The sequence below is a fragment of the Labrus bergylta genome, chromosome 20 (assembly GCF_963930695.1).
Source record: "Labrus bergylta chromosome 20, fLabBer1.1, whole genome shotgun sequence".
Lineage (NCBI taxonomy): Eukaryota > Metazoa > Chordata > Actinopteri > Labriformes > Labridae > Labrus > Labrus bergylta.
Genome location: NC_089214.1, coordinates 11,446,170 through 11,472,675, shown reverse-complemented (window position 1 = coordinate 11,472,675; position 26,506 = coordinate 11,446,170). Strand labels below are relative to the sequence as shown.

General features: G+C 41.1%; 1 protein-coding gene across 1 annotated transcript in view; it reads right to left on the bottom strand.

The window, feature by feature from the left end:
- Positions 1-22,539, bottom strand: part of prex2 (phosphatidylinositol-3,4,5-trisphosphate-dependent Rac exchange factor 2) — an 87,048-nt gene extending 64,509 nt beyond the window's left edge. Inside the window, exons 1-5 of the mRNA XM_020646529.3 lie at positions 22,029-22,539; positions 6,147-6,218; positions 4,669-4,791; positions 3,011-3,115; positions 728-829 (exon numbers count right to left, since the gene is read on the bottom strand). Of these exons, the coding sequence (XP_020502185.2) occupies positions 728-829; positions 3,011-3,115; positions 4,669-4,791; positions 6,147-6,218; positions 22,029-22,181 (555 nt within the window). The 5' untranslated portion in view covers positions 22,182-22,539. The remainder of the gene's footprint in view (positions 1-727; positions 830-3,010; positions 3,116-4,668; positions 4,792-6,146; positions 6,219-22,028) is intronic.
- Positions 22,540-26,506: the final 3,967 nt, after the last annotated feature.

The following is a 26,506-nucleotide window of genomic DNA, read 5'->3' as shown; positions in this document are numbered from 1 at the left end:
ACTTGAATGGTTAAATCCCTTGCTACACTATGAAACTATGCGGCGATGGCAATCTCTGCATCCACAGTCTAAACACTGAGTTTCAGCATGTCAGCTACTGCAGACCTGATTTACACTGCTCTGGATATATCTGCAGCCATGGGATGGCTATCTGTGTCAGTTTAGAGGAGGAGGCCGTAGCAGCTGGACGACTTCAAATGGCAGAGCATCAGATTACCCACTTATTATTATTACATCTCTGTGCCCGTGCCGGTCCCTGTTTATACGACGCCCGGGTGAATTAATAAGATCATAACAAGAAGACGAATGAGACAGGACAGCTCAGATCACTGACGCAAACAAGCCTTTGAAAGTGTATTTAATTTCACTCGCATTTCACATTTGGAAAAGGAGATTTTAAAACTCTCATCAGAGAGACTGATGGTGCAGGTATGAATGAGGACAGTCAAAATGTGTGGATGGGCAGCTGGGTAGGGGAGGTGATGAAAGGACTTGTGTCACTGCTACAATTTGGTTGTATTGGGGAACTAAAGCAATGAGTGTCAGACCACAAGATCATTGTTTCATTAGTGAGGCAGAGGTTGATGTGAATAGAAAGGGACAGCCCAAACTAATGACCAGGTGGTGGAGCATGAAACGAGAAGTACAAGTTGCTCCTATATAGGGGAGGCACATAGGGTGTAGCACCGCTTTAATACAGGGTTAGCATTCCAGAGATCACACTCACTCTGAGCAGCAGTGGGTACTTGCAGATCCTCTGAATTGGAGCTACCAGGTAACCTTCCAGCGGGACCTCTGTGTTTTTCCTGCCTCCCAGTAACATGCAATTCTAGAGGAAAGGAGAGAAGTTTCAACAAGGTTAGGCTGACGGCTATGTGAGACTGAAAGAAAATAAATAAACAACCTGGTAGACATATAAAAGGTAAGATCCAATCAGTAAATGAAACAGTGCTCCAGAAAGTGATGCCCAACCCTAATAAGCTTTAAAGACTTTTAAAATATATCTGCAGCTTTCATACATTACTATTCATTTCATTTAACTCTAAATAACAAGTTCAATTAATGTTCAATCAGAAGAAAAATATTAGCGTTCTGTAGTGAGCCTGGCCAATTAAAATTCTGGCAGAAGACGCACTTTTTTTTTTTTTTTTACTGAAGCACTGTTCCAAGTTTTTCCGTATTCCTCAAGCCAAAATGAAATAAGCATTTACATGATATTTTACTGCTCAATTACATTCATTGTGGTAACATAGAGAGTGAACCTGAATATTATTGGTGGATCTGTTACAATAAGAAACCCAGTTTAGTAGGTTAGTGCTCTGCCTCAGAGTACGGCTGAGGCAGATGTGGAATATCACCTGTGGTAGCTACTTTTTCATAAGCTAAATAAAAGGACATATTGTATGAATTAACATGAATATCTGTACAAAGTTTGAACTGAGAACAGATTTTGTCATTTAGATTTCACTGGCCTCTTAAACTTGGCATTCAGTAGCTTAAAGTAACTCTTTCAGATGTTACTTGTTATGAGATCAACCGCTAATCATCTCTGTCAATTTGAGGAGCTGAGTTACATTGTGAATAATAAACCAGTCTTTGTAGTAGACAGAAGGCCAAAGGTTTAGGTCATGTTAGCAGGTACCCCTACCCTGGTCACTGAAAGGCCTTGGAATTGACCTGAGGTATATTAGCCCGTAGCTAAGTGTAGGTCGGAGGGTAACACAAGACCCATTCAGCTTTGATGTAGATGTATGTCACAAAAAGGTCAAGGCCATAAAGACCTCATTAAATCAAAGTCAATTAATATCTTTGCCTCCTCTGGCCTCCTAGATTAAAGGCACACATGGACAGTAAATCAGACGCAAAACCCTTCTCTGATGGTGTGAATATTATGTGCATGTGTGAGGTTGATTTACTATTCCATCAATTACAGTCATAAGAAAGGTCATACCAAACAATCAGCCAATCAATAGAGCGTAAATCTGTGCTTGTACTCAGGTTCTGCTGGGTGTTTATCCGTGCTGTAGATCTCTATTTCAAAGTGCTCTCTTTTTATGGAGGTCTTAAAACGCGAGGGGTGAAAGTGTGATACAAGAGTGTGCCGCTCTGAGGTAAAGAGGTGAAGGACTAACATTACATACTGTCAAAGCCTATGATTAAAATGTGTTAAGTTAAATGTAAGCAGGGTTCAGTTAAGGGCTGTAAGAGGCTATTCGCCATATTCACATATCCTCTGGTGTTAGGCGTAGGGTAAGAAGCGCAAATGCTGTAATAGTTTTCTACTTCTGTGTTCAGTGTAAAAAGTTGGAAACTAGGTAATCTACTATTTTCAATTTAATTGAATGACTCTTAATTGATCATCAGCTTAAAATAAAACATTTTAAAATGAATTTGCACACGGTGGTGCAGTGGTTAACGATGTCGCCTCACAGCTAGAAGGTTCCTCGTTCAACTTCTCAGCTGAACAGGGGTCGTCTTTCTGTGTGAAGTAAAACTGCTCAAATCCAGTAAGAATAACTTTGGAAGAAAGAAGTGTGCACACACTAGCACTCCTAAACCCACATTTTTTTAGCAAGCCAGTGAGGATGTAGTCATTTTATGTTCTAGCAACATGATGCTCTCCAGTTGAAGTGAAAGTTCCTCAGATAGTTGGGACAGGAAGAGAGAGTCCACCCACGTCGCATCAGCTGTTAGACACACTGGAACATGAAGTACAGGGTTTTACACTCTCCAGCTGCTGTGTGTGGGTGACTGAGTGTTTGTAAATGTAAGAGACTGTGACCGTTTGTTTTTCTATGCAAGCACTTCTCCAAGGTGACTTTTGACCCTGCTTCAACATCATATCATGAAATGCATTGAAGCGTTAGAGATGGACACAAAAATATCTGCAAACATGTAGAGATGAGCACTGATGGAAAACAGTTACCCTGACACTGATCCTCTGAGACTTAACTTAGCTAAGTGAGAAGTGAAAATGGATATTATGTGCATGTTTACAGCCCCTTCTCACCAGTAAACACGTCCGAACGCTCCTGATCTTATTGAGCTCCAGCAGCAGCCTCTGGGCCTTCTCATGGTTCCCGCAGTATTCATCATAAATCTGGAAACGGCTCTTCTGCAAGAGTAAGAAAAGGACAGGTAAGACAGGGACACATAAGTAGCTAGATAGTAAGAGAAATGGGGCAATAAAAATAAATGAAGCTTGACAAGGAAATACATAAGAGTGAAATAACGACTCTTGGATCCCAAAATTGGAAGAAAAAGAAGGACAAAACAGAGAGTAGATCAGACATATATACTTCTCCATACTCTCCTCCCCATCATAAAAACCATAACGTACACTGTAAAGTGTGCGGGGGCTCCCATCATACCCCCATCATCTGTCTTGCAGCCATCTGAGAGACAACTTTCCACCAAAGCAGTTCTCATGACATTCATATTCCATTGTCTTTGAGAAGCAGCAGTGGGAGCAGACCACACAGCCTTTAAATCACTCACTCCAAAGTCACCACAGAGCACCAGAAATAGTCCACGCTCTACAGCCACACTAATCTCCCTCAGAAGACAAAGACGGTTATGTGGAGAGACATAACTGCCATAACAACAAGCGGGGGCACTTGTGAAAACTCGACCTCATGATTAACTGTGGAGTATGCCCTTCTTCTTGAATTATGTTTTCTAGGAAGTAGGTTTTTGAACCTGCAAAATGAGTGTTTCTTGGGCCCTGGAGACTGACTCCACTGTACTCCAGAAATAAAGAGAGGGACTTCTTAGTCAGAGTGAACCAATTTGCTGGCATGGATCACAGAGGGGATTTGGATTTGAGCAGGTCCACTGCCCAAATGGTTTACTAATCTATTTATATTTATGTTCATGTAGTAAAGCAAGACTGTGTAATTCTGTCTTGGAACATCAGCAAGTCACTAAAAAGTAAAAAGATATTCGAAATAAAATGAGAATAAAGAAAGGAAGGAGAAAGAAAATATGTCTTAGTATTATTTCAATAAACTCACATGGTCATTCAAAACTGAATTAAGAGTCTTAATCATTGGTTTTCAGAAATGCTGTGAATAATATCCAGTTTTCTCAATGAGGTCATCTCTTCAGAAGGCAAACCATACTTTTAAATCATCTCTCTTTCCCCTGTATCAGCTGTGGCCCAATGCTACATGAGCAACCTTGCTGGCAGAGGAGCCGCCTAAAGACTGGCAGAAGGACGATAGGATTTATTAGACTTTGTCAGCTATTATATGCCAGTGTGCCTCAGGGCTCTGCATCAAAGAAATGTAATATAGAGCAGGGACGAGCGGTATATCAGAGGCATAAAGAGCATATCACACATGTGCTCTCGCTTATCTTCTGTAATCCAGAGAGATAAATCGACAACATGTGGCGTATCTTATCTATTTCAGCAGATCTTATCGGCACAAAAAAAAAAAAGGACTTCTTTAGCTCACAGGCTCCAGTAAACAAAGACGTAAAGCAAGCACAGATTACATTGATGTCTCCCTTGAAAAACAGATTTCTGATCTCAATGGGACTAACCTGGATAAATATAGGTGAAATAAGTATAAGAGACATGATATTAAAAGGTGCTAGGATGAGATTTGATTTGCAAGAAAGGGAGGATTTAGAAATGGCGCCTGTGGGGAAGCACGTGTAACTTACAAAGTGTAAGAAGCAGCGCCCGATTTCATGATGAGCGTGAGGGTCAGGCTGGAGCAGCTCTTCCACCATGGTAAGGAAGTCTCTGTGAACAGCCAGGATCTCCTCAATATTGGAGAATAAAACCTAAGAGGGAAAGAGGGGAAAGACACACGATAGTCATGCTGCATGTGAGTACAAGCCTATTTCCAAAATGATTGAGTGCCTGATAGAAAATTACAGAGATCGGTTTCCTAAGTACCCAAACTCTTACAGAATGATGTGTAAGGGGAACACTATGCTACACAGCAACATTTTCAAAACATGTTGCTGGCTTCAAATTCAAAGTGGGCATATAGTTAGTCTTCCAAACACGATTAAATATCTTAGTTACAGCATTCGATGTGTTGTACTTGTGCTTTTTTTCAATCAAATATGAGGTTCAAATATTTTGAAAATCATTATACTCTGTTTCTTTTTATATCGTACATGGCTTCTCAATACTTCAATACTTAGAAATTGGGTGGTATATCCGCCAGCTATTGGAGTGCATAAAATGCCCTGAATCAATAGTTACTCATTTGCTGCTTTGTTGTGGTCAGGGGGACAAGGGGAGGAAAATTCTGAGGCCACCAAACAAAGAGTGTGGTTTCTTTGAAATAGGCAAATAGGCAGCTCTACTTTGATTATTACATTTTGAATAATAAAGAATATAGTTAAGTAAAGAAGCTCAAAGAAAGGAGCATATTTTTAAGATCTGCTGAATGGAAACTTTCCCCTTATGTGGTGTTCATTTCTGCCCATTTTTGTGGTGATATTAAAAGGACGAAACAACACACTGGCTCTGGATGGAGAAAGAAGCTGCTGATTTAAATCGTAGAGGTCTTTTAGGGGTGTTCCCAGGCAAAAAAAAACAAACCCTCAGTGATACTAAAAACAGCAAAAAGTTTGGTTAAATTATATCAATGCCTTTTCTGCTCCAACGGTTGGATGTTATCCAACTGCTTTGTGACATCACAGCCTGCTTACTTGACTCGATAACGACCAACGTTTTTTTGTCCCCAAAATCCTGTTTGTATGGCATGCTTCCAAACAAAACACAACAGAGACAGGCAAATTCCCAAAAAGGGGACATGCAGTAAATATCCACTGAATGCGTATTTACCTTCAAAAGTAAGCAAACGCACAGAAACAGTCACAGACACGCCCCCCCCACGGTGAGAGAGGACTCTTTATTATCCTCCAGACGGAATCATTTATAAACAGATTATATTCACAGCTGCTTCCTGGATCGCCCACTCTCGTGTTTCTTCATTCAGAACTTTGCTATTTTTAGGTTGAAAGAGCATCCCAAAACAAGAACAGACCCACTTTATTTAGCTTGTAGCGTCATTTTCCAGCCTTTTAACGGATCTGGTTACTGCATCGACTGAGTCAAAGTCAATTGCTCTTCAACATTTTCATAAATATGCACTCCCCATTACTCACAGACTGACCCTCACCTTGACCGTTTCCTCCGTGATATTCTTGTCGATTTTGGTGGCTGCATACTGGTTGAGTCGATGTAGAAACACCTGAAAACGAAAGCATCAGTTAACACCTCTCAACTGGCCCCAGGATTAGATTAACTTGTGCCTTTAAAAAAGATGAACACAAGACTGGATTTAAGGCTTTGTGTGCAGCTGCATCACCTGGTAACCATCACAATGGATACCTAAAAACATGACATTATGAAAGAAAAAAATCATAATAATTGCAGTGCATGGTAATGGTATTTCAAAGGTGGTGTTAAGTGGCTGGGGATGGGAGTTAGAGAGAGCAACGGTGTTTAAATTAAGATGGATGGGAAGTGCTCTTCAGTCCCTGAAGACGCTGGTTCCCAGGCTGCTTCGCTGCACAAGCCCTGGACAACCTATTTAATGCTTCAAGGCACTTTGTGAGAATGGCAAATTAAGGAGGTTTGCATTGAATGTATTCTTAAAATGTGCCTAAGAAAGAATTAGGAATTTCACAAAATTTGCCTAAGGGAGAGCTCCTTTTTTTTTAAAAAGAGCAGACACCAGACAAGAATCTTTATCTTCATATGTGCAATGCATGGAACACTGTTTGTCAGACAGTAATCAATCTTCACTAGAAAGCTCTGTGGAAAACAAATTGATCGATTTGATTGATGTGTGTTTTGCACTTCACTTTGGGGAAGCCATGATGGAATCCGAAGCAAGGCTTACATCTAAAAGGCTTCATTAAAAGTAGGAGAGATTGTTTGTAATAGCTTTGAATTTCTGCTTCATCAAACTTAATTTAAAGCAACAAAAACAAACTCCCTGACATCCACATTGTTCTCAAATTTGAATAAGAGTAGCGGTGAGAAGAAAAATGTCTCCTTGGCATAACATCACAAGAACAAGCTGGTGTGATGAGGGTTTTAGTCTTACGGACGTTTATTTTCATTTCCCATGTCATTTCACTAACTCTATACATCCCCCTAATGGCATGAAAGCCAGAAACTCAAGTAAGATAAAAGCAGAGATGAGATCTGTGAGTAGAATAAAGTATGTGCTTCGATTTTATTATGCCGAACCTGTCTGCTGAAACACTTTGGTGAGATTCACAACAGGGAAGATAAATTAACTGAATGTAAGAAAAGAAAGGCAAAAAAGGGATTTTAACCAACAGTTTGATTCCAAGTGAGTCAATCATAACACCATTTTAAAAACAAAATGTAAAAAAGGAGAGCTCCCGGGATGCATTAGGGCTGTCAAAACTCAAATTCCGACTCAATCAATGGGCCTGTCACTGAAGTCACAACAGCATCACAATATGACAGACAACATAATTAGCACAGAGGCAGCGCTACAATCCAACACACCCAGACACAGAGAGTGTGTACTTCAGCAGCACAAAGCTTTATGTCATGGTACAGCGTTACACGAGCCGACGACAGCAGCTCCACAAACGCATGACCAACATGATCGCACTCCGCACGGAAAGACAGCGTGATGTATTCAGGGACAGTGAGTGCGGGAGAGGGGGAGAAAAAAAAAAAAAATTACATCTGTCTTTGCAGTTGACCCTAACCATGGGCAATCCCTTTTACTGCCCCACTGAGGGCCATAACGCCATCTGTCTCCCTGTGCAGCCACACAGCAGGCAGCCTGACCTGAGCAAGCTAACATAATACGACCACAAAGCATGTAAACAGCTCACTTTAATGAGCGGATGAGCCAAGAATTATTCCTTGAAACTGCGATCTCGCTGAGAGGTTGTGACTCGAGTATTAAAACGTTTCATTTGATTAATTAAGAGCTGATAGGAAGGTGGTTTGGCTAAATTAGTGGTGAAATATCAATTTCAAGCTTGTTACAAAGCAAGGCTCTGTTCAAAAAAAGCAGACATGGGAGAAATAACGGATAACATCTTAATTAGATCATATTGATGTCAAGCAACACTTCAAAAGGACATGTAGAAGTACTGTAAAAACTTGTGGTTGGGGAAAAATGCAGCTTAAATAATCAGCCTCTTTGTTGTAGGCCAAGTCCATGCTGATTACCATTCTGTAGCTGTCTTGCCTCGCAACTCTGCCACTCATGAGCATTAGCATCTGATTAGCAAGTCTAAAATGTACAAACACGGAGACAGGCTCTCGTACAGGCCTGACAGGGCTTACAGTGTCGGGCCTGAGCGGAGTAAAAGCTGTGCTCATTTGCATTATAAAAAAGACTTCCTGTCATTGATGTGTAACATCAAACATGGGCTCATTAGGGAGTCCGTCACTTCAGTTTTAATAATGAAGATTCCATTGAACAGGAAATAATCACTGTATCTGCAAAGCACTAATTATACTGTTATATCTGCGGGTCGACTCTGCAGCAAAAACACGAGGAGCAGAGCTGCAGAAGTAAACAACATTAATAAAAAATAAATAAAAAAAAGTGGCATAATGGAGCGCAGGCACTGTTAATCTGATTGGATGAAGATAATGACTTGTGTTATCACCCCCACAAGATTAGAGAGTCAAAGATAAGAGAGTGTTTCTTTTGGCACATAAAAGTGATGGTGTAAAAACTGAAGAAAAAAGAAGAAAAAAAAACACCTCTCTCATGTAGTTGATCACAATGGCACACAGAAAACAGATTCTGCCACACAAAAGGTCGGAGACATTCATCTGAGGCACTGTTCTGGTTATTCTCCAACAATTGACGCTGGCTCAGACTTGTTTTGTGGAAACTAACATGTCTCTCCTAAAGAGACAGCCCGGGGCAGCCTTGTTGGAACAGCTCCGAGGACAGTGAATGGGAAGCTGGCGGACTGACTGAATTTATGGTCAGTCTAACCGTGGTGACTGTGAGTACAAGCTCACTTCCAGGTCGGTACAGTATCAGACAGCACTGCAGTACATAAAACGGTGCAGCTCATTTGCAAAATCCTGATTGTATCTAAATTCAGTGTGGTAAGTAATTCAAATCTAGTTTTGTTATCCAGTGTTCTGTGATTTGGGGGATGTTATTTGACAGAAAGGCAGTGACCATTCACCCGACTTTGGAAGCATGTTTTCAGAGTCAATTTTTAACAAACACATTTCTACTTTCCTCCGCCATGGCTGCTGTCTTTGTTCACATTCTCTACAAAGACCATTAAATTCCTGGACACATTTTGGTCCCTAGGACTGGATGTTCGTTCTAGCTGGAATCCACCATGCCAGGCCACCGGCTTCAACTGAATCACAGAAAGACTTTATTGCTTTTTCAAGCTGAATAAGAGCCGTTGGTGATGAGATTTGTTGAACAGAAAAGGATATACTTCACAATAAGTGCTACTTTTCCCTACAGGAATATTCTTTGAGATTTAAAAAGTGTTTTTTTTTTTTCCCCGTCAGTGCCATATGTTTCTAAGATACTCAGAAGAAAAGGATGAGCCAAAAGGATGAACTGAGGAGACAAAGAGGATAAAAGAGTTGGACAACAGCAGAGATTGTACAACAGTCTTCCTTCCATTGGCAGATTAAGGAAAGTTCTTAAAAAAAAAAAAAAAGGCATCCATTCACCCTGACAAACTCTCCCTCTTCACTCATTTGAATTGCTTGAGTAGCCACAGGGTATTAAACACCGCTGTTCTTTTTCCTGCATCTTCTCTCCTTGTACAATACACACTATTTGTAACCTCAATCAAGCATCAACAATGAAGAAAAACTCTCTCGGAAAGTCACTTTGTTCCCTGAGGCCCAGGTATAATCACATGGATTGTCACTGATGGCTGAGGGAGGGACCACACATTAAAACCCCATTAAAGTTTTCATTAAACCACAAGGAAGCTGGGTGTGATGAATGGATTGGTCCAATCACTGGATGAGGCCATCCCTGCCATTAATCAACACCGGGTAACATGCTGTGGGCAACAAATGTGTGGAAATATGGCCGTACTACCTGATGCTATATTGCAGCAAACATAATTTTTTGGGTTGGGGGGGGTAACCTTGTGTGCCTTTATTATACCAACAAAATTGATTTGAATTCTGTATTCCATTACCTAGACTTGAGTGGGTGTTGGCAAGTACTCATCCTAAACTTATACAAAACATTTATCCTAGTTTTACCATGTTTCTGCGTCATCGAGCTTAATCGAAAAATTCAGAGGCTTTTTAGGCTGGGTAGAATCAGTTAATTCTGAACAAGTTCGCTTGCTCGCTTTCATCGCTGCAACACCTGTTGGTTTGCCTGGCAAACCGAGGGGCATCCAAAACAGAAGGTGGAGTGCCTTAAGGCCGCCTACTTCTCTGGTCAAAACATACACAAATCACCAGCACCGGAATCAAAACTTAGAAGGACATAGATCCTTTAACTGTAGTTGTTAGTAGCAGGCAAAAATATATCCATGACAAAGAGTATGGTCTAAAACTTTATTTATTTTTTGTCACTCTGGACTGTGGTAGTTTAAGTTTACATACATTGCCCTAGGATTTAAGCAGCGCATTGGAAGTGAAAGGCAGAGGTGAAACAGAGTGGCTTGAAGCCTGTTTACATTCCGACACAGTGTGTTCAGAGCCAACTTAGTTCAGGATACTTTTTGAATGGACATTATGCTGTTGCAATGTTGCCCCCCCCCCCTCCAGATCTCTTCACCAGATTTGACAGATACAATCGACGGAAGGCTTGTCTCCCCTCCTGTAAATGTTGATCTCTGTGTCAATGAAACAGACAAACCACACAAGGACTTTTGCTTAAATAAGAGGCGTCTTGCTCCCTCGGACACATCAACTAAAAATGAAATAACAAGAGGACAATGAAGGACATTTTTGCACTTCAAAATAAAGTCTGTGTATAATACATTTGCCAAGCTAGAGCATCTGGGGTATGTCAAAAAATACAATTAAAAAAAAACATGAAGTCAGTGGACAAGAGGATGGAGAGAGCACCGGGGGAGGAAAAGCTAGTGGTTCATCACATTACAAAGCCACACCATGCAGAATGGACGGATGATGGGAATACAAATCTCATTGGGCGTGGAAAAGTGTACAAAAAAGTTCTGAAAGAGAGAAAATGATGCAGCGAATTACACTGGGAATAAAAAAAGAAGGATATGTAGCTGCTCCCAGGCTAGAGAAATTAGTTTGAATCAAGAACAAGGCCAGCTTCAAAACATCTGCTAATACATTCAAGTTAAAACTTTTGGAGGAACACGGGGCCTATTTGATGTACTAATGCAACAAAAAAATCCAAGGTCCCAGCTGAGCGATTGGCTCAACAGTAGATCACCATGCTCTCCCTGAAATTAAAAGTACTGAAGCTGCCATATTAAAAGCAGTAGAAAATTGAATGAAATAGTGCTTCTGTCCGTAAAATTTTAAAAGCTTCCTCTGCAGCCAAAGTTGCTGCTTTGTGAGATCCATTTCTAAAATTGCAAAAGGGTCAGATTTGGGTTCATTGGCACTGGTGACCAGTATGAACTCCAGGAGAATAAATGGGCCTTTCTCAGAGTTTATCGGACATACTGCCTCTTTTGTCCACCGATGGTTCACTAATTTGCTTTGTTGTCCTGATTGGAGAGCTGGCAAACACTCAAACATGATCACATAAATCGTGAACTCAGTGGAAAGAGATATTACTACCGTCATGTACGGGTAATGGGTATTTTAATGTGTTCTAGTCCGCCATCTGTAAAAGAATCCTCTCCTGTTAACAAACACAAAAAAGACAAAGACTATTCAAAGCCAGAGATGGAGACACAAAAAATGCTTCCACATGAAAAAGCCTACTGTAGTAAATCACTAGACTGTGACAGTAAGCTCATTAACGCAACAGACTTTTTGAGTGAGTGTCTCATTTTTATTCATCATACATCTATCCCAAAGGATGGCAGACTTAAAAGTAAAGCACTGTGATAACGGTTTTAAGGACAGCAGCTAACAGGTGTGCCAGCAGCTTGGAAGCCTGAGGGGAAGCTCTGGAAACACCTGAGTCCATGTGATTTGTGTGTGTGAGGGGTTGTGTATGTGCTGGTAAGGAAAGTAAAGAGTAGCAGAAAAGACAGCGACACAGCAGAATAAACAGATAACGGAGGAAGTAGAGATGGTAAGGAGGGGAGGGTGAAAAACGAGCTTTGTTTGGCCTCAACACGACAACCCTTCAGGGAGGATACACTGCCTTTACTGTACTTCCTGCACAGAGGAAATGCTTTTCAAATCAACATTGGTCGGTTAAATCTCTTGCAATGACACACACCAATACAAAATAAAAAGAACTCCTGGCAAGCAAAAACTGAACCATCCCCAGAAGTCCTCAAGTCAAGAGTCTGTCATTCTCAGGTCCTGTGGGCACACAAGGGAACATCCAAAAACCAAGAAAAGGCTCTTTGTAGTGAAGCTGGCCCCTCCTGTCCTCATCAGGTCCTGGTGACACCTCCAAAAGTCATCCTGGTTCTTCCAATCTAGTTATGCCTCTGGCTAATTTTCCAAATTCATCCTGTTTCTCTCAGCTTGGAATGTATACAGGAAACAGACACTATAAATACAGTGGGGAATGTTAATATGTCTATGGTGGGAGTGGCTATTAAGGCTCATCTGCGCAGCTCAATGCAGGATTTCTGGTTTTGATTAACAACAGAGAGAACCAAGTGTGTATTCATTTGGCTTTAGAACTCTTGTTCACTTTAATTTGAAATTCCAGCCAGGAAATGAGCTTTTGATGAATCCCAAAATGGAACAAAATACTCTTGTAGAAGAGGCTTGTTTTTTCCAGGAAAATTAATGGAACTTGGTGGATTTATCATTTCAAAGATTTTTTTTTTGTTTCAGGCAATGTTTTTTGGGTGAAAAATGCTGGGGTAATCTGGTTTTAAAAAAAAGGATGATCTCGACCATCCAAGTAAAGTGCTTTCAAAGATCTCCTAAACGTATTTTTTCTATGAATATATCTTTTTTTCTCCTCTTTCTTGTCCTGCCAGTGACCCAGGCAGCAAAGGAAATACACAAATAGCTGAAATGAAGCAATTCATCTATGTCTGTGACTCAGCGTTGGTGCGCTAGGTGCACAATTGACATTGGATTGAAATGAGCATGAGCGTAAAATGATGCGTCTGGCCATGTCCATTACACCAGCTGCCTGACAGGCTGCAGTTCTGTTCAATTTCACCCATCACAGCACTGTAAATGGCAGCTATCCTCAGTGTATTAGGAGGAATCTTTTGACTTGTGAAATTGGATATTAAGCAGCAAAACGAGCCTCCACTAGAGGAGTGTTAGACTTAAGAGACACAGCTAGTCATGCTTCTCCAACCTCAATGTGAAACCAAGCAAACCATTACCCACTGATGACTGGCAATTCCCATCAGAGCCACGGGGACCATGCATTGATCTGCAGGATGACTAAGCAGAATCATCAGTCTGCCAATCTGTGGTGCTCTTCCAAGCATGACTGTCACACACAGACGTCTATCGCAGCAGGACAGTCAGGGGGGAAAAAAGGAAACCTGCAGAGTCAGGATCTGTCACGCAAAGAAACCGGACACTGAACAGAACTGAACAGACGCCGAGCCAGTTTTCTACCCCACTCTCACTCTCCTTAAAGCACTACTCAAAGCACGCCCACCGGTACAAATAACCCCTTCTGCCAGGGTTCTGTCTTCTTGTTGTCTGTGAATGGACAAAGCAGAAGGCGCCACAGCAATGAGTGTAAAGGTTCATAGATTAAGCCTTTTCTTTCACGCAAGCAAGAATGAAACCATTCACTTTAAAGAACTGTTAAAGAGTCAGTGATTTATTTATCCTCCTTGTGACAAAAAGCTATGCAGCTGGTCTGATGGGATTAAGGTTAAAGCCAAGAAATACCCATAACAGCCCATATTAAAATGCCATTTTTTACAGCAGAATTAAAAAGTCTTTAAAGCCAGGTACAAAAACAAATGTTTAGGTATCTAAACCTCATGTCTTTATTTGTGTACTCTTATTGCAACTTGGGCAATGTGCCCAAAGGAGTAAAAAAAAATTAAAAACAGTTTGATATAGACTCATTGGAGGCCAAATTCTCAGCAAGGTCCTTTCCCCCTCGTAGTTTATTATGATGTCATCGATGTAAATATCTAGATATAGAGTGGGTCGAGACAGTACTCTTCACTTTTAGGTTATTAGCAGAGACCAGACAAAATCAAACATGAGCAAGCGCAGGGCAACTGCAGCAACCAAACACTTCAGCTTCACAGGCAGAACTAGACACTAAAACTCTGAGAGAGAAAAGCCAATTGAAGATTTTTAATGTAAAAGGAGAGGCCTTCTTATGTTCTATCAAACAAACAAGGTCCAGCCACTGTGCAAGTTAGAGTCCAAAACAAACCCGTTTCAGAGACTGAAATAAAATGGAAAGAGACGGAGAGACATGAAAAGGATGTCTGCAGACGAGATAGGCCGAGGGACAGAGGGGCACTTGTCTAACTCTCAGAGCCACTATAACAAATCCCATTCAAGTGCTTAATTAAATAATTTGGAGTGAATGGAATTTCCCATCATGTCTGGCTGGGCGGGTGTGGGTGTTTATAGATTCAGAGCCCAGAAAGGCAGGATATATGGAGAGACTAATGACATGGAAAGCGAGAGTGTAACTATAGAGAAACTTGTCATCCCACATTTCAGGACTCTCTGTCAAAAATGTTACAGTCAGATTTGAAAGAGTAGAGACAGCTGTACGTTTATGTGGGACTCTTTAATAAGAGAGAGTGTGATAGGTTCATTCTTTGCAAATTCACATTGAACGGCATTGCTGAAGCAGGTTTCAACCAACACTGAAGGCATACTGATCTTAGCAGATGTGTGATCCCTGCATTAAAGCATACCAGCTAAAACACAGGCCCCTTTGTGATAATGACCCCCTTCACACTCCTTGGACATCCCTGTGTGTCTACCAAAGTCCCGCCACTTTCCTACTTGTGGCACGTAAGCACCATGTGACCAGGCAGCTGGCATTGGCTAAATCAAAGGCTGCCTTTCTCCTCGGCAATCAAGACAGCGCCACCTCTGCCTCCTGAGCTGAAACCAAGCCATAGACTCAGTACAGGGGTCCACACAGCCCCGTCGCCTATGCAACATAAGCCCAACATTGCCAAGTGGGCACCTGCGGCAAAACTCTCCTTTCCTCTCTCCTATACGGGGAAGAGTGTGTGTGAGAGCGAGTGTGTTGAAGCAGGAAACTTGCAGCACAATGTAAAGACCGGGAGGGCCTGGAAGGAAGGAAGGAAGGAAATCCTGCTTGAAAAATGGCCCCTGGGACAAAGCAAAAGAAACTCTCTACAGTGTAAGCTGCTTGAGGACTATGGAGGCAGCATGCAGCAAAAGGGAATTAAAGAGCAGAAAGCAGAAGCACACAGTTTATTGCTAAACATTGATGCTTGTTTTTAGAAAGCCGTGATTTAACTTAAAGCCTTTAAGAAATATGAACATGTTGCTTTAACGTAAAACTACACAAGACAGAAAAGAAGATCAATGTGCTCTCACCTCTTCACAGTAAAAATTAAGCTATAGTCAGCAACTGGTTAGCTTAGTTTATCTTAGCATAAACACAGGAAACATGTGGGTTAATATACCTAAAACTGCAGGACCTCTAAAAGCTGAAAAATAGCCCAGCCCCGAGTTTGTTTCTTTTGGCCATAGCCAAAGTATCTGTTTATCCCTCCAACAGGTCTGTATGCTAAGTGAATCCAAGCAGCTCAGAAAGCTCAATGGCTGATTAATAAATCTTTTCATCTGACTCTCTGCAGGACAGACAGAATATTAATTCCTCAAAAGGTTGAACCAATCATTTGAAATTGCATGAATTAAGCTGGAATATTAACTTAGTATTAACAATAGAGGCAATATAAGAACTTTGGCAAATAACAATAAAAAACAGTTGGCTTTCAATGCACAACTAAGCCAGTATTCCAAATGATAGTGGTTCAACACTAATCCTTACAAACATATTAAGAAACTTAAACTAACATCATGATAAGTCAGTTATTACACTGCTTTCTGAACACAAAAATGTTCCATGTTTCTTGTTAGACTCTGTCAAAGTTGCATAACACATGATGTGGGCATGAATGTTACTAAACAGGTCCGTTGCCACGTGTAGGGAATTGCTATATCTTGTGTTGTTGGTAAAACACAGCTTCAGCTCAGCCATCTCAAAATGACTCGCGCGATAGATGAAGGATTATCCCACTCAGGTGGGATTTTTATGGCTAAGGGACTGAAGGCTGACACAAAATGCTGTGCAGGACAGGGGTCGGCTGTCATCCTGAGCTAATCCTTATAACCATTCATCTTCAGGATCTCTATAAAAAAAAAGCTTTAAGGTAAAGTGCTTAACATGTACAAAGACATATATATGAGGCAATGCAACAACACAGAGCATTAACATACATAGAATTTGAAGTATAGATAGATTATTTACACTTAAAGCATGTGCAGTGTCATTGGTGTGTAGAAGAAATGCAAGTGTGTGCTTTACAGATCAGGGGCCTAACACTGAGGACAGACAATAGAAACTGTCTACATTCCCGGATAGAGAAGCAGCTGACCTAATCCAATTAAAAAGAGTCGAGGAGAAAAAAACGTATCAGAAACAAAGAACAGACCGGGTTGTGTCAGAGAACAAAGCCGAATTAAAGCAGAAATAGAAATCCACTCAGACGCTATAACTTATACGAGATGCTGGTCAGCGATGGGGAAACACTCAGCTCGAGTACGGTGGTGATAATAGGAAACTTTTACAGACAAGAGTGGTGGAAAGACGAAATTAAGAGGCGCAGGAAGAGAGATTTGAGGTGTGTGAAAGGTCACAGGGTTGAGGAGGTAGACGTGGAGCAGTAAGAACGGGCAATCATCAGTTCCAAGTAAAGCAGGTAATTAAGGAAAAGAGAAGGGCAGTAACAGCTCTTTGTGGAATCTCTTATCACTAAATGCACCCAATTGCGGAGACAAGTTCATGTAAGCAACACTAATGGCCACTGGCGGTCTCTGAGCGCTCGCCCTCAGCCTCACAACTGCAACTGACCAGCTTCATGTGAGTGTGTATGTTGTATACAGACGGTCTGATCCAATCTGCCGCTTACAGAGATATTCAAACAGCTTAATGTTATCTGCTCTCGTCGCTGTATCACTGAGAGTTAGTCATTACATTGACATAAACAACTTTTGCTTTTGCCCTCTCTCACCCAGCATCCTCACAAACAGACTCAGACAACAGCTATTAACATCTCAGGCTTCAGTCACTATTTATCAGTTCACTTTGAGTAAAATGCTGCAAAGTGAATATTAAATGTTACAGACTACTTCAAAACATGAACAACATGACACCTCCCCAAAACTGAAGTCAAAACATGTGGAGCTCCCCCTACTGACCGGATGCAGTACGTTGCGGAGGCACCGGAGGAACGGCGTCCAAACAAACAGCGGGACTTTCACATATTGCACACACACTCAGGCATGCACACACAGTGCTGTCCTTTCTCGCTGGCTCCGACGATTCAAACTGCTGCCATCTTCCCCTCCATCATGCCTCTGTTACTACCTTCAATCCCTGTGAATAAACACATGCGGAACGAGGTGTAACAGGGGCGTAAATATCTCACAGTCAAACTGGCAGTGTGTGAGAGAGAGAACAGGCAGCTGTGTTTTGTCGAATGCTGCTTCCTGTGGCACTGTGTGCTCCACGTTAGCAGAGTAGAAAAAGAAACAGTGAGAGGGAACGTAACAAACAAAAACAGTAAGAGTCATTCAACTTTCCATAACGGTGAGTTATCTGCTTCAAACCAACCCAAGAATCGGCTCTGACCTGAGGGATCTTTGTTGTTTTATCTGTAATTCAATGCGTGTTTTAGTTAATGGAAGGAATGGAAGGCCAATACTGCGGCTTTGCTAGCCAGATATCTGCTCTCTCAACTCTCGCTCCAAATGATGTCACCAGCGTAAGATGACAGCTTCCACCTTGAGGGTATTTTGGCTCTAATGTATGTTAGGATTCATCGTTGACTTTTCACATAGAGTCAGTGATTTATAGATTATTACAACATGCCTCCATACTGTATATTTGTACTGATACTGGACACACACACACAACCACACACACAGAAACCTTTTGTTTTCCTTGTTTACACAGTCTTGTTTGTTGTTTTGTTTTTTTTATCAAATCAGGCCATGTCGACAATCAGCATCTTCTGTCCCTGCTTCCTTTAGAAAATAAGAGCTGAAAACTGGCATGAAGTCTACCGACAGGAAAGGGGAAAGGGTGGCGAGAGGTCGTGACCTTTGAGGTCATCAGCGCTGTCTGCAGCATATGAACACTCTCCCCTGACTTGACCTCTTTCAGGGTCAAAAGTAGCCAGTCAGTTAAAAAAAGAACACCTCTCAGCTTACTGGACTCTCTCATATAGGATGTCAACAAATCCAAATCTGAGCTGTGGAACCTCCATAAACAAATACACCCAGTATTTGCAGTGTTCACTTCTTCATTTGGGTTTTTAAGAGGCCGTTGATGGAGTTTTCTCCATTAGGCTTGATTCCCAAACTTCCTGCCACCAACATGTTCAACCACACACCTTTCCACATAAACAAAAAATACATTTGTTTCAACATGATTACTTTTTCAATGTCTTTTAACCACATCTTCGTATGTCTTATTTATGCAAGGGATTCAAAATGTTTTAAACATTGCACTCTGACGGCTTCACGGCTCAACAGGCTTTTGTTGGAGAAGGCAGCAGCTCAGGGATCACTTAACACACTGCAAAACTTCTTTTGAAATACATTAGGTTAGCTTGTGTCTCCAATCTCTCTCCTAAATCAGCACATGAAAGGTTTCCTCCGATGTCCAAACATCTATTCTTCTTCCGTATGTGCTTATCATGCAACAAAATAACCTGAAATATCTCTGAGAAGGACAGAATCAGTATGCTATTTGACACTGTTGTTTAAAAACTGCAGAAAGCCAAACAACTTTTTAAAAGTAACTGTTTACACTGTGCCTTGATTTGTTCTCCTGATTCAGACATTTCTAAGAATGACTGTCATTATATCGGCTCGTAGCTGTCCAAGATAAACACCACCACAAGCTATCTCAGGCTATAAACGCTCATTACGTAAGACAGGCCTGAGACAGCTTCCCTACAGCCTTCCTCCAACTATCAGACTTCTGCGTAAATTTAAGAAAGTCAAATTTAGACTCTCCGATCCTTAGACCTTCAAGATGCAATCTGAATATTTTCCCACAAGAGGTGAGGTACTGCCAGACAATAGGCTCAGACTGTCCTGGGACAAAGTGCTCTAATCATCCTCGCTCTCTTGAGTTGTTTTCCACTACCTTAAGAGTGAAGTAAGCCTGAGATGCATTGTTTTCGGGTCCCACAGATCAGCAGCGGCAATCTCTGCTCCACTGTTAAACTTTGGCTACTGAACGGAGCCTCATTGTTCCCCAGTATTTCCTAACCTCGGAGGAATTCCTCCTCCAGGAAATATGGTTAACAAGAGAAGAAACCACCCCCATCTAACCTTTCCCCTTCAGGCAATATCCAGTCTACCACTCTCTCTGCTGGTACTCTGAGTCCCATTGGATTATCCTACCAGTCTCACAGAGGGGGGGGGGGGGGGGGGGGCGGCGTGGCCATCCTGACCTCAAGACACCAGAAACTTGTAGAGGTGTAAGAAAACGCATGACGAAGCAAAGATGTGAAGGCAAGGGTGTGTTTGTGGCTGATCAGATGAAAGTCTCAAGCATGACCCCTCTCCCTGGTAGGTCGGCCTTTTATCATCCCAAGTGTCTCCCCCCCCACCGACGCTCCCCGGGACCCTCCAAGATCATAAGACAGTAGATAAAGGTGACTTTTTGTTCTTTTCTGTCCTCTCAAGTCGCTGAAACAGCTGCAAAGATTTTTGTCAGGAAAAATAGGCTGCAATTTAGGATTACATGAACAATTCTGACGCAAATACGACAACCGAAACGTGAAGCGAATTATAAAAAAAAATGTGCCAGAATACAGACACATAAATGTACTTTAAGAATACATATCCAGAAACAATTTCTGCAGAAAATCACTGCATATTAAGTCCCCACAACAGACGTGCGGCAGGCCTGTAGGGAGCGCCCAGTGGAACATGATTTTAGTCAATTGTATTTATTTGAGACGTACTTTATGAGGGAGAATTGGAAATAAACACTTGAGACCAATCTATGGGTCAGAGTCCTGTAAACCTTTTGGTTACTGCAACGCTAACTTTACCATTTGTGTGTGTTTGCAGCCCATTTTCTGTTAATGCATATTTTTCGGCTAAGTGCGTTTCCATGGTTGTATCTGTTTTCGAGCATTGAATGCTTATTTGAATATGCAGCTTTTTCCTCAACAGGAAATCTTTTGGCCTTGATAACGCAGCTAAAACCAACAACCGATAACTGTCAGATCTCACTCTGGTCAGATGCATCCGTCCCAGAACAGAGTTCCCTTGTAAGGATTCATAATTTCTGAAATGAATCCCAGTCCCAGCACTATAGGGAAGATGAAGGAGGGAGGGGTGGCTGCACACACACACACACACACACACCCTGCTCTTCTGAGAAAAAAAAACACAGTCACTCATCTAATCGCCCCCCTTCCATTTCTCCAATGATGCCACTTCTAAGAAAGGCCAGACTGAGCTCCCATCCCCTCCCTCCTTGTCCCTCTGTCCTCCATTGGAAACATCTGGGGAGTGGGAGGGAGGTCAGGGTGTACACACTCTTACATGTGGTCTGGGGAAAACAGTGACCGGACTTCCTTGCAAAGTTCCCGTCGCGCTGCGAAACTGAAACTGCAGAGAATAATTCAACAGGACACTTCCAAACCAGTGGCTCACAACACACCGTATAAGGGTTTTTACTGCAAGCTTTTCCCACTATTAACATCCTCAACATCCAGACTTTTCTTTGTTAAAATATGCAATAACCACAGTGACACATTTCAAAGCTTTCAAATACAAACTGACCATGTTTCCGAAAGTCCCCTCACCTCCGTTTTTATTTTTTTATTTTAGTTAAGGTGTTACTTTATGTAATGCCATTAAGCTGACAGCATATCATTCCTGTATTGCAGCAACCCTGTGTAACGCTCAGTATGCAGCCTGAGCTGTGCTGCCAGAAGGAGTGGTTTTCATTTGAGTCCACCTGTGCTGTCCTTGGCAGAACTCCACATGTCTGGATTTGATCACAAGTTGGCAAAGAAAGCAAAAAAAAAAAAAAAAGTCACTATGCAGTGTTTTCTATGGTGTGTGGGAAGTGGGTTAATCATATTAATAGAATAAGAGAGGGGTTGTTGACAGGTAAGTTAAAAATACAGAGGTTGTTGTCTCCTCCAAAGATATCAAGTTACTTCATTCAAATTGATATAGACATGTCCAGAAACTTAGATTTTTTTTTTTCTGTCTTCATTTTACTTTTAAGAATCAAGTGCTCAAAATGACTTACAATTAGTTATAAGAATTGAAAGCCTCTAACAGTCCAGTCTGGCTGAGTGGAGGATTAAACATCTCACCAGCTGTGCAGGAACTAAGACTGTGCCATGCCTCTTTGTGCCTGCTTTCCCAATTTCACACTTTCAATCTGAAAAGTTAATATCCCCAATAAAAAGAGGAGTTCAGGATTTTTTTTTTTTTTTTTTTACAGGAAAAGTTGACAAAACTTCTGCTCTCATTATATAAAGCAACAGTAGCGCGCAGAGGGGTTTGCTTACTTGTAACACTTGTGGGAGAGTCGTGATGCACCATGCATACTAAACAGGCTCGCTGTTTTGTGTTTGTTTGTTTGCTCTGGGAGGGGGCGGGGGGGGGTTCGTAACTCTCAGTTAAACTGTGTGTTTATGTGTCGTGTTTGGCTCAAGTTATTGACAAAACTCACCGAGAGAAACTCGAGTGTCCCGACATAATCCCGTTCTGTCTTTAAAAGTTCATTGAGGACGCAGACTCGCAACCGGAGCTGTTTCTCCAGGTCCTTCCCGCTTTCAGCTCTGTGCTCACCTCTGCTCTCCTCAGTCATCGTGAGTAAACTCATTCAAGCCTTAATTCCTGCGGCTGTGGGAAGTTTTCGCATCACACAACAGGTTTCAGAAGCGAAAGTGTAGAGTGTGCAGCGTAGGGAAACATTGGGGAGCGACAGGTCTCTGCAGTGGAAGTTCACCACCAACAACAACAAAAAAAAAAAAAAAAAGTATGAAAAGCTGTGACGGATGCTGGGTGAAAACGCACTAAAGGCTAGATAAAATAAAAAAAAACAAGATGGGAAAAACTGGACTTAAATAAGACATGCACGGGAGACAGTTTCACACAGAGTCTCACAGAAGAGTGGACAGCAGCTACAAGCTTGTGTCCATGTGACTCCTACACACTACATCCGAGTACAGCCTCCTAAAGCAGCATTCAATGCAGGGGAGGACCATCGTCAAGACTCAACACGACATCTGGAGACTTCCGGATGCTGTCTTAAAAAATAAAAGTAGAGCAACAGGTATGGAAAATGGAAAGCCAAATAACTCACTATCTCTTGTTTGATATTATTGGAGCGTCTAGATTTCCAGTAATAAAGAGTGAGAAACTACAGGCAGGTACACAGGCAGAACTGATTGATTACAATACTTGTTTTGACAACGTTTATTATTTTAATGTGAAAGAGCAATAACTGTACTTCTGGGATTATTGTAGTAATCTTAGATAACTTTTTGAACTCTGCACAGGACAAATGTTTACAAAACTGTATCAACACATCATCATAAACTGGAGAAAGTAGAAAATCACTTTCAAGCAATCAAATGTGTTTTTTCTTTTCTTTTCTTCTTCATGATGTACTTTTATTTGAAAATGTTTGACACATTACAAATCAATAATCCGAATTGAGTTTCTTTCCCCGGGGTGCACTAGAAGAGAGAAAACAAATATATCAATAAAAACAAGTGAACATACAGTTAAACAAACAAGTAAGCAGACAAACTAAAACAATGGACCATTTAACCAGTTTTGTACACAAACACACACGCACACGCACACCAACTCTATCCACTGGTCCTATCTCTCCTTTAAAAGCACCAAAATCCCAAAAATCAATCTTTTTCACCTCACTTTGCTTTCTCTGACCTCAAGAGACCATGTGAGATTTTTTTTTGCACTCATTTCCTTCTACTTTTTCATCCCCATTTAGTGAAATCTAAACATTAAAAGCCTTTTTATTATGTTGTTTCTACGTGAGAGGAAATCCATTCTTGCCCCAGAATCTCCAGACAGAATTTGTTTCTCAAAGTTTCTAACAGACACACGTAAGTAGTTTGACACCCAAAAAAACTCCTTGTAGCAATTTTCTTGATTTAAATGTCTGCAGAAAAGTGCCTCTCCATGTTTTCTTTTATTTAAACCCGCTCTCTTGATGAACCTAACAGATGCTCTTATGCCACAGCTTTATGAGCTGGTAATATATAAATCCTGTAGCCACTACAGGCTTTGTAGAACACATCCACTTCTCACTCTGCTGTTGCTTTGTATTTGGGGCAATGTTTTTTATGTGGGGGGGGGGGGAAGAACAAACTAATGACGGAAGTGCAAAAACACCCACACAAAGACATGAAAACAGCAGTTAGAAGATATACCCCCTTTGGACAAAGAGTCATTCTTTCACCAGGCTAAATAAACAATGCAATTAACACTTGAACCAGCTTTGATTTCACCCGTTTGAAAGGCAATTTTAAGGAGCCATATTAATAAGCTGAAAATGAAGATTTTTTTAATATTTCCACCAGCAGGGAATAAATGAAATTCATTCTGTAGAAAAGCAACACACTACATTTTTTATGTATCTCTGTTCATTCTGTTTGCGTGTCTATTAAAGGACTTTCATGAGAAGAGATAAGGAATTAAACCGACCACCCTAATCTATCAGCACCAGAGGGGGTTTTATTTGATAGAGGGGTTTAATGTCTCAATTGCAGGTAAGTGTCAGTTTTGTGAGGTGAGTCGAGGACATAGCTGTCAAACGTGAGCAAATCTTGATATGCAGTAGTCTCTGGTGGTTTAATGCAGTACTGAACGCTGACGTTAAACTCCTGTGCTGTACCATATCCTGTCTGCCACCAGAGGGGGCTGTTGTATTGAATTAAATACTGATCTTGCTGAATGTAGATTTGCCATCAAGCAGGCCTCATAATTGGGCATTTGTATTAACTAGTCCTTGAAAGTCTGAAGGAGCCTGGCTTGGACTGTAAATGTTCTCAAATTCAGTCCTAAAAAAGTAAAGAACCTTGAGGTCATTTTGGGTATACCGTCTTCATATATCGTTATATGAGCCATTATAGCGCAGATAGCTTTCCAGACCCTCAGATTTTATTGCCCATGACTTCGGTGCACGGAATTAACTTTTTCATTGTTGCTGCTGGCTCTTTTTGAACATGTAATCAGAATGAGAAATACTTTAATTCCAGGGGTTAATTTGGCCATTACAGTTGCTCTAATATGCAGAATAGCAGTAGGAAATATAGGGATATAATTAGAATATGGAGAAAATAAGAAGAATAATGATAATAATATTAACTTTTTGAAAAAAGTTAAACATTAAACACATTTTGAACGTCTTCTCTGTAATATTCACTATCAACAATAAATACCGTTATTTATAATATTAGTAATTACAAATAACTCTCAGTAGGCCTACATGACCACAGATTTCTTACATTTAATCATAACATCTTTATTCTAGAGATTCTATTTACATGTACAGAACCGACATGAAGGCTCTGCTGCCATCTTGTGGTGATAACGAACTACAACAAACATTGTCGCAAACTTTCTGCAAGTTTTAAGAACCACATTTGAAAAAAAAAAAAAAAAAAAGTTCAAGATAAGAATACCTGTTACAACGTGAGACACACAACCACGGCTCATATCAACAAGTCTAACTAAGCATTACAACTACGGATTTGATTTACAATTTCATTATACAGTTCAAACAGTAAACTCTCAAAGATTTTATACGTCTTATGAAACTTGGATAAAGTTTCTTACACGGTTTATGTCCAAGTGAGCAGAACACCAACTTGTCCACAGCATCTTGTACTACTGTGAGATGTAAAGAATACAGTTGAGGTTAAACTAAGAGATTTTCTTAAGAAACTTTTCTATGCTTTTATTTAGTTTTTTTTTTATTGATTAGGGTACTTCATTCCCTGTTTGGATCAAATGTGCCTTCATGATGGAAGAAATAAGGAACTTACCGTAGATCAACGTTTCAACAGTAACTTGAAAACAGACAAATGAACTCCAAAGTAAAAGTAGTAACAGGACAAATAGGTCTGTCACAGCTAAAGGTACAGTTAATAGTTGAAAAGACAAAGATTTGAAACACAATTGTTTTTGGCACATTTGGATACCCATATGGAACCACTGGTACTTGATAATAGGTTATTCCTCAACAGTTTTACTCATATTATGCCAAACAATCTTATCTGATTTAGTGGCTGAAGTTTTTCGTGCTTTGTAGTCTAATATTTAAAAGTCTGATGTCCGCAGAGCAAAGCCAGTGCAATTCTCATATCCACTTATCTGAAGATGATGGACCAGTGCAAACTCAGATCCTCTCTGATTAGTTTCCTCTACCTATTTATTGAGAGATGATACTTTCCTGGCTGTCAAATGGCCCCTACACATACTCGGTCTACACCCCCCTCCACTCCTTTTCTTTGCTTCTACTCTCAGAGTCAAAGGTCAAAGATGTGCCCTCAGGCTCAGGGTCAGTTGGGACTCTCAGATCCTCCAGAGTGCCTAAAGATACCACAAAGAGCTGCAGTTAGCCCCAACAGTCTGACCAGACCCACCTCCCAAACCAGTACTAACCCCGCCCCCAGACTGCACCCTTATCAAAGAGCTCATTCACACCCCTCACACACAGTCAGGGAGGAACATGCTGATTTACTGCACCTTGATGCCACTCTAAGATTGCTTGGCGCTAGAATCAACTCTTAGAGAGATGCATGGTTTTCCCTCTTTCTGCTGACCAGATCCCAAAGCGGCACCCAGCGCCCAAGTCTGCGTTCCTGTGTGTTAAAAGCAACACAAACACCACCAAACCGGCTCCCTCTGTGCCCTCAGCCTACAAATCAGTACAAACTATCACGCTAAAAAGACCAGCTACCCAAACAGCCTCTAAATGCCACGGTTTCCACTCTGCCCACAAATCCCTGAGCATGATATAGACAGAGCGTAAAGCAAGCATTTTTATGAATATGCTTCTGTGTGTAGCCGTCCTGCTGCTCAAAAACACTCAAGTTTCTGGGTTGAAGTTAGTTCTGAAAAATAGCTCTGTCAGTACATCCCTCCTGTAAGCCTGGTGCTTTTTTTTAC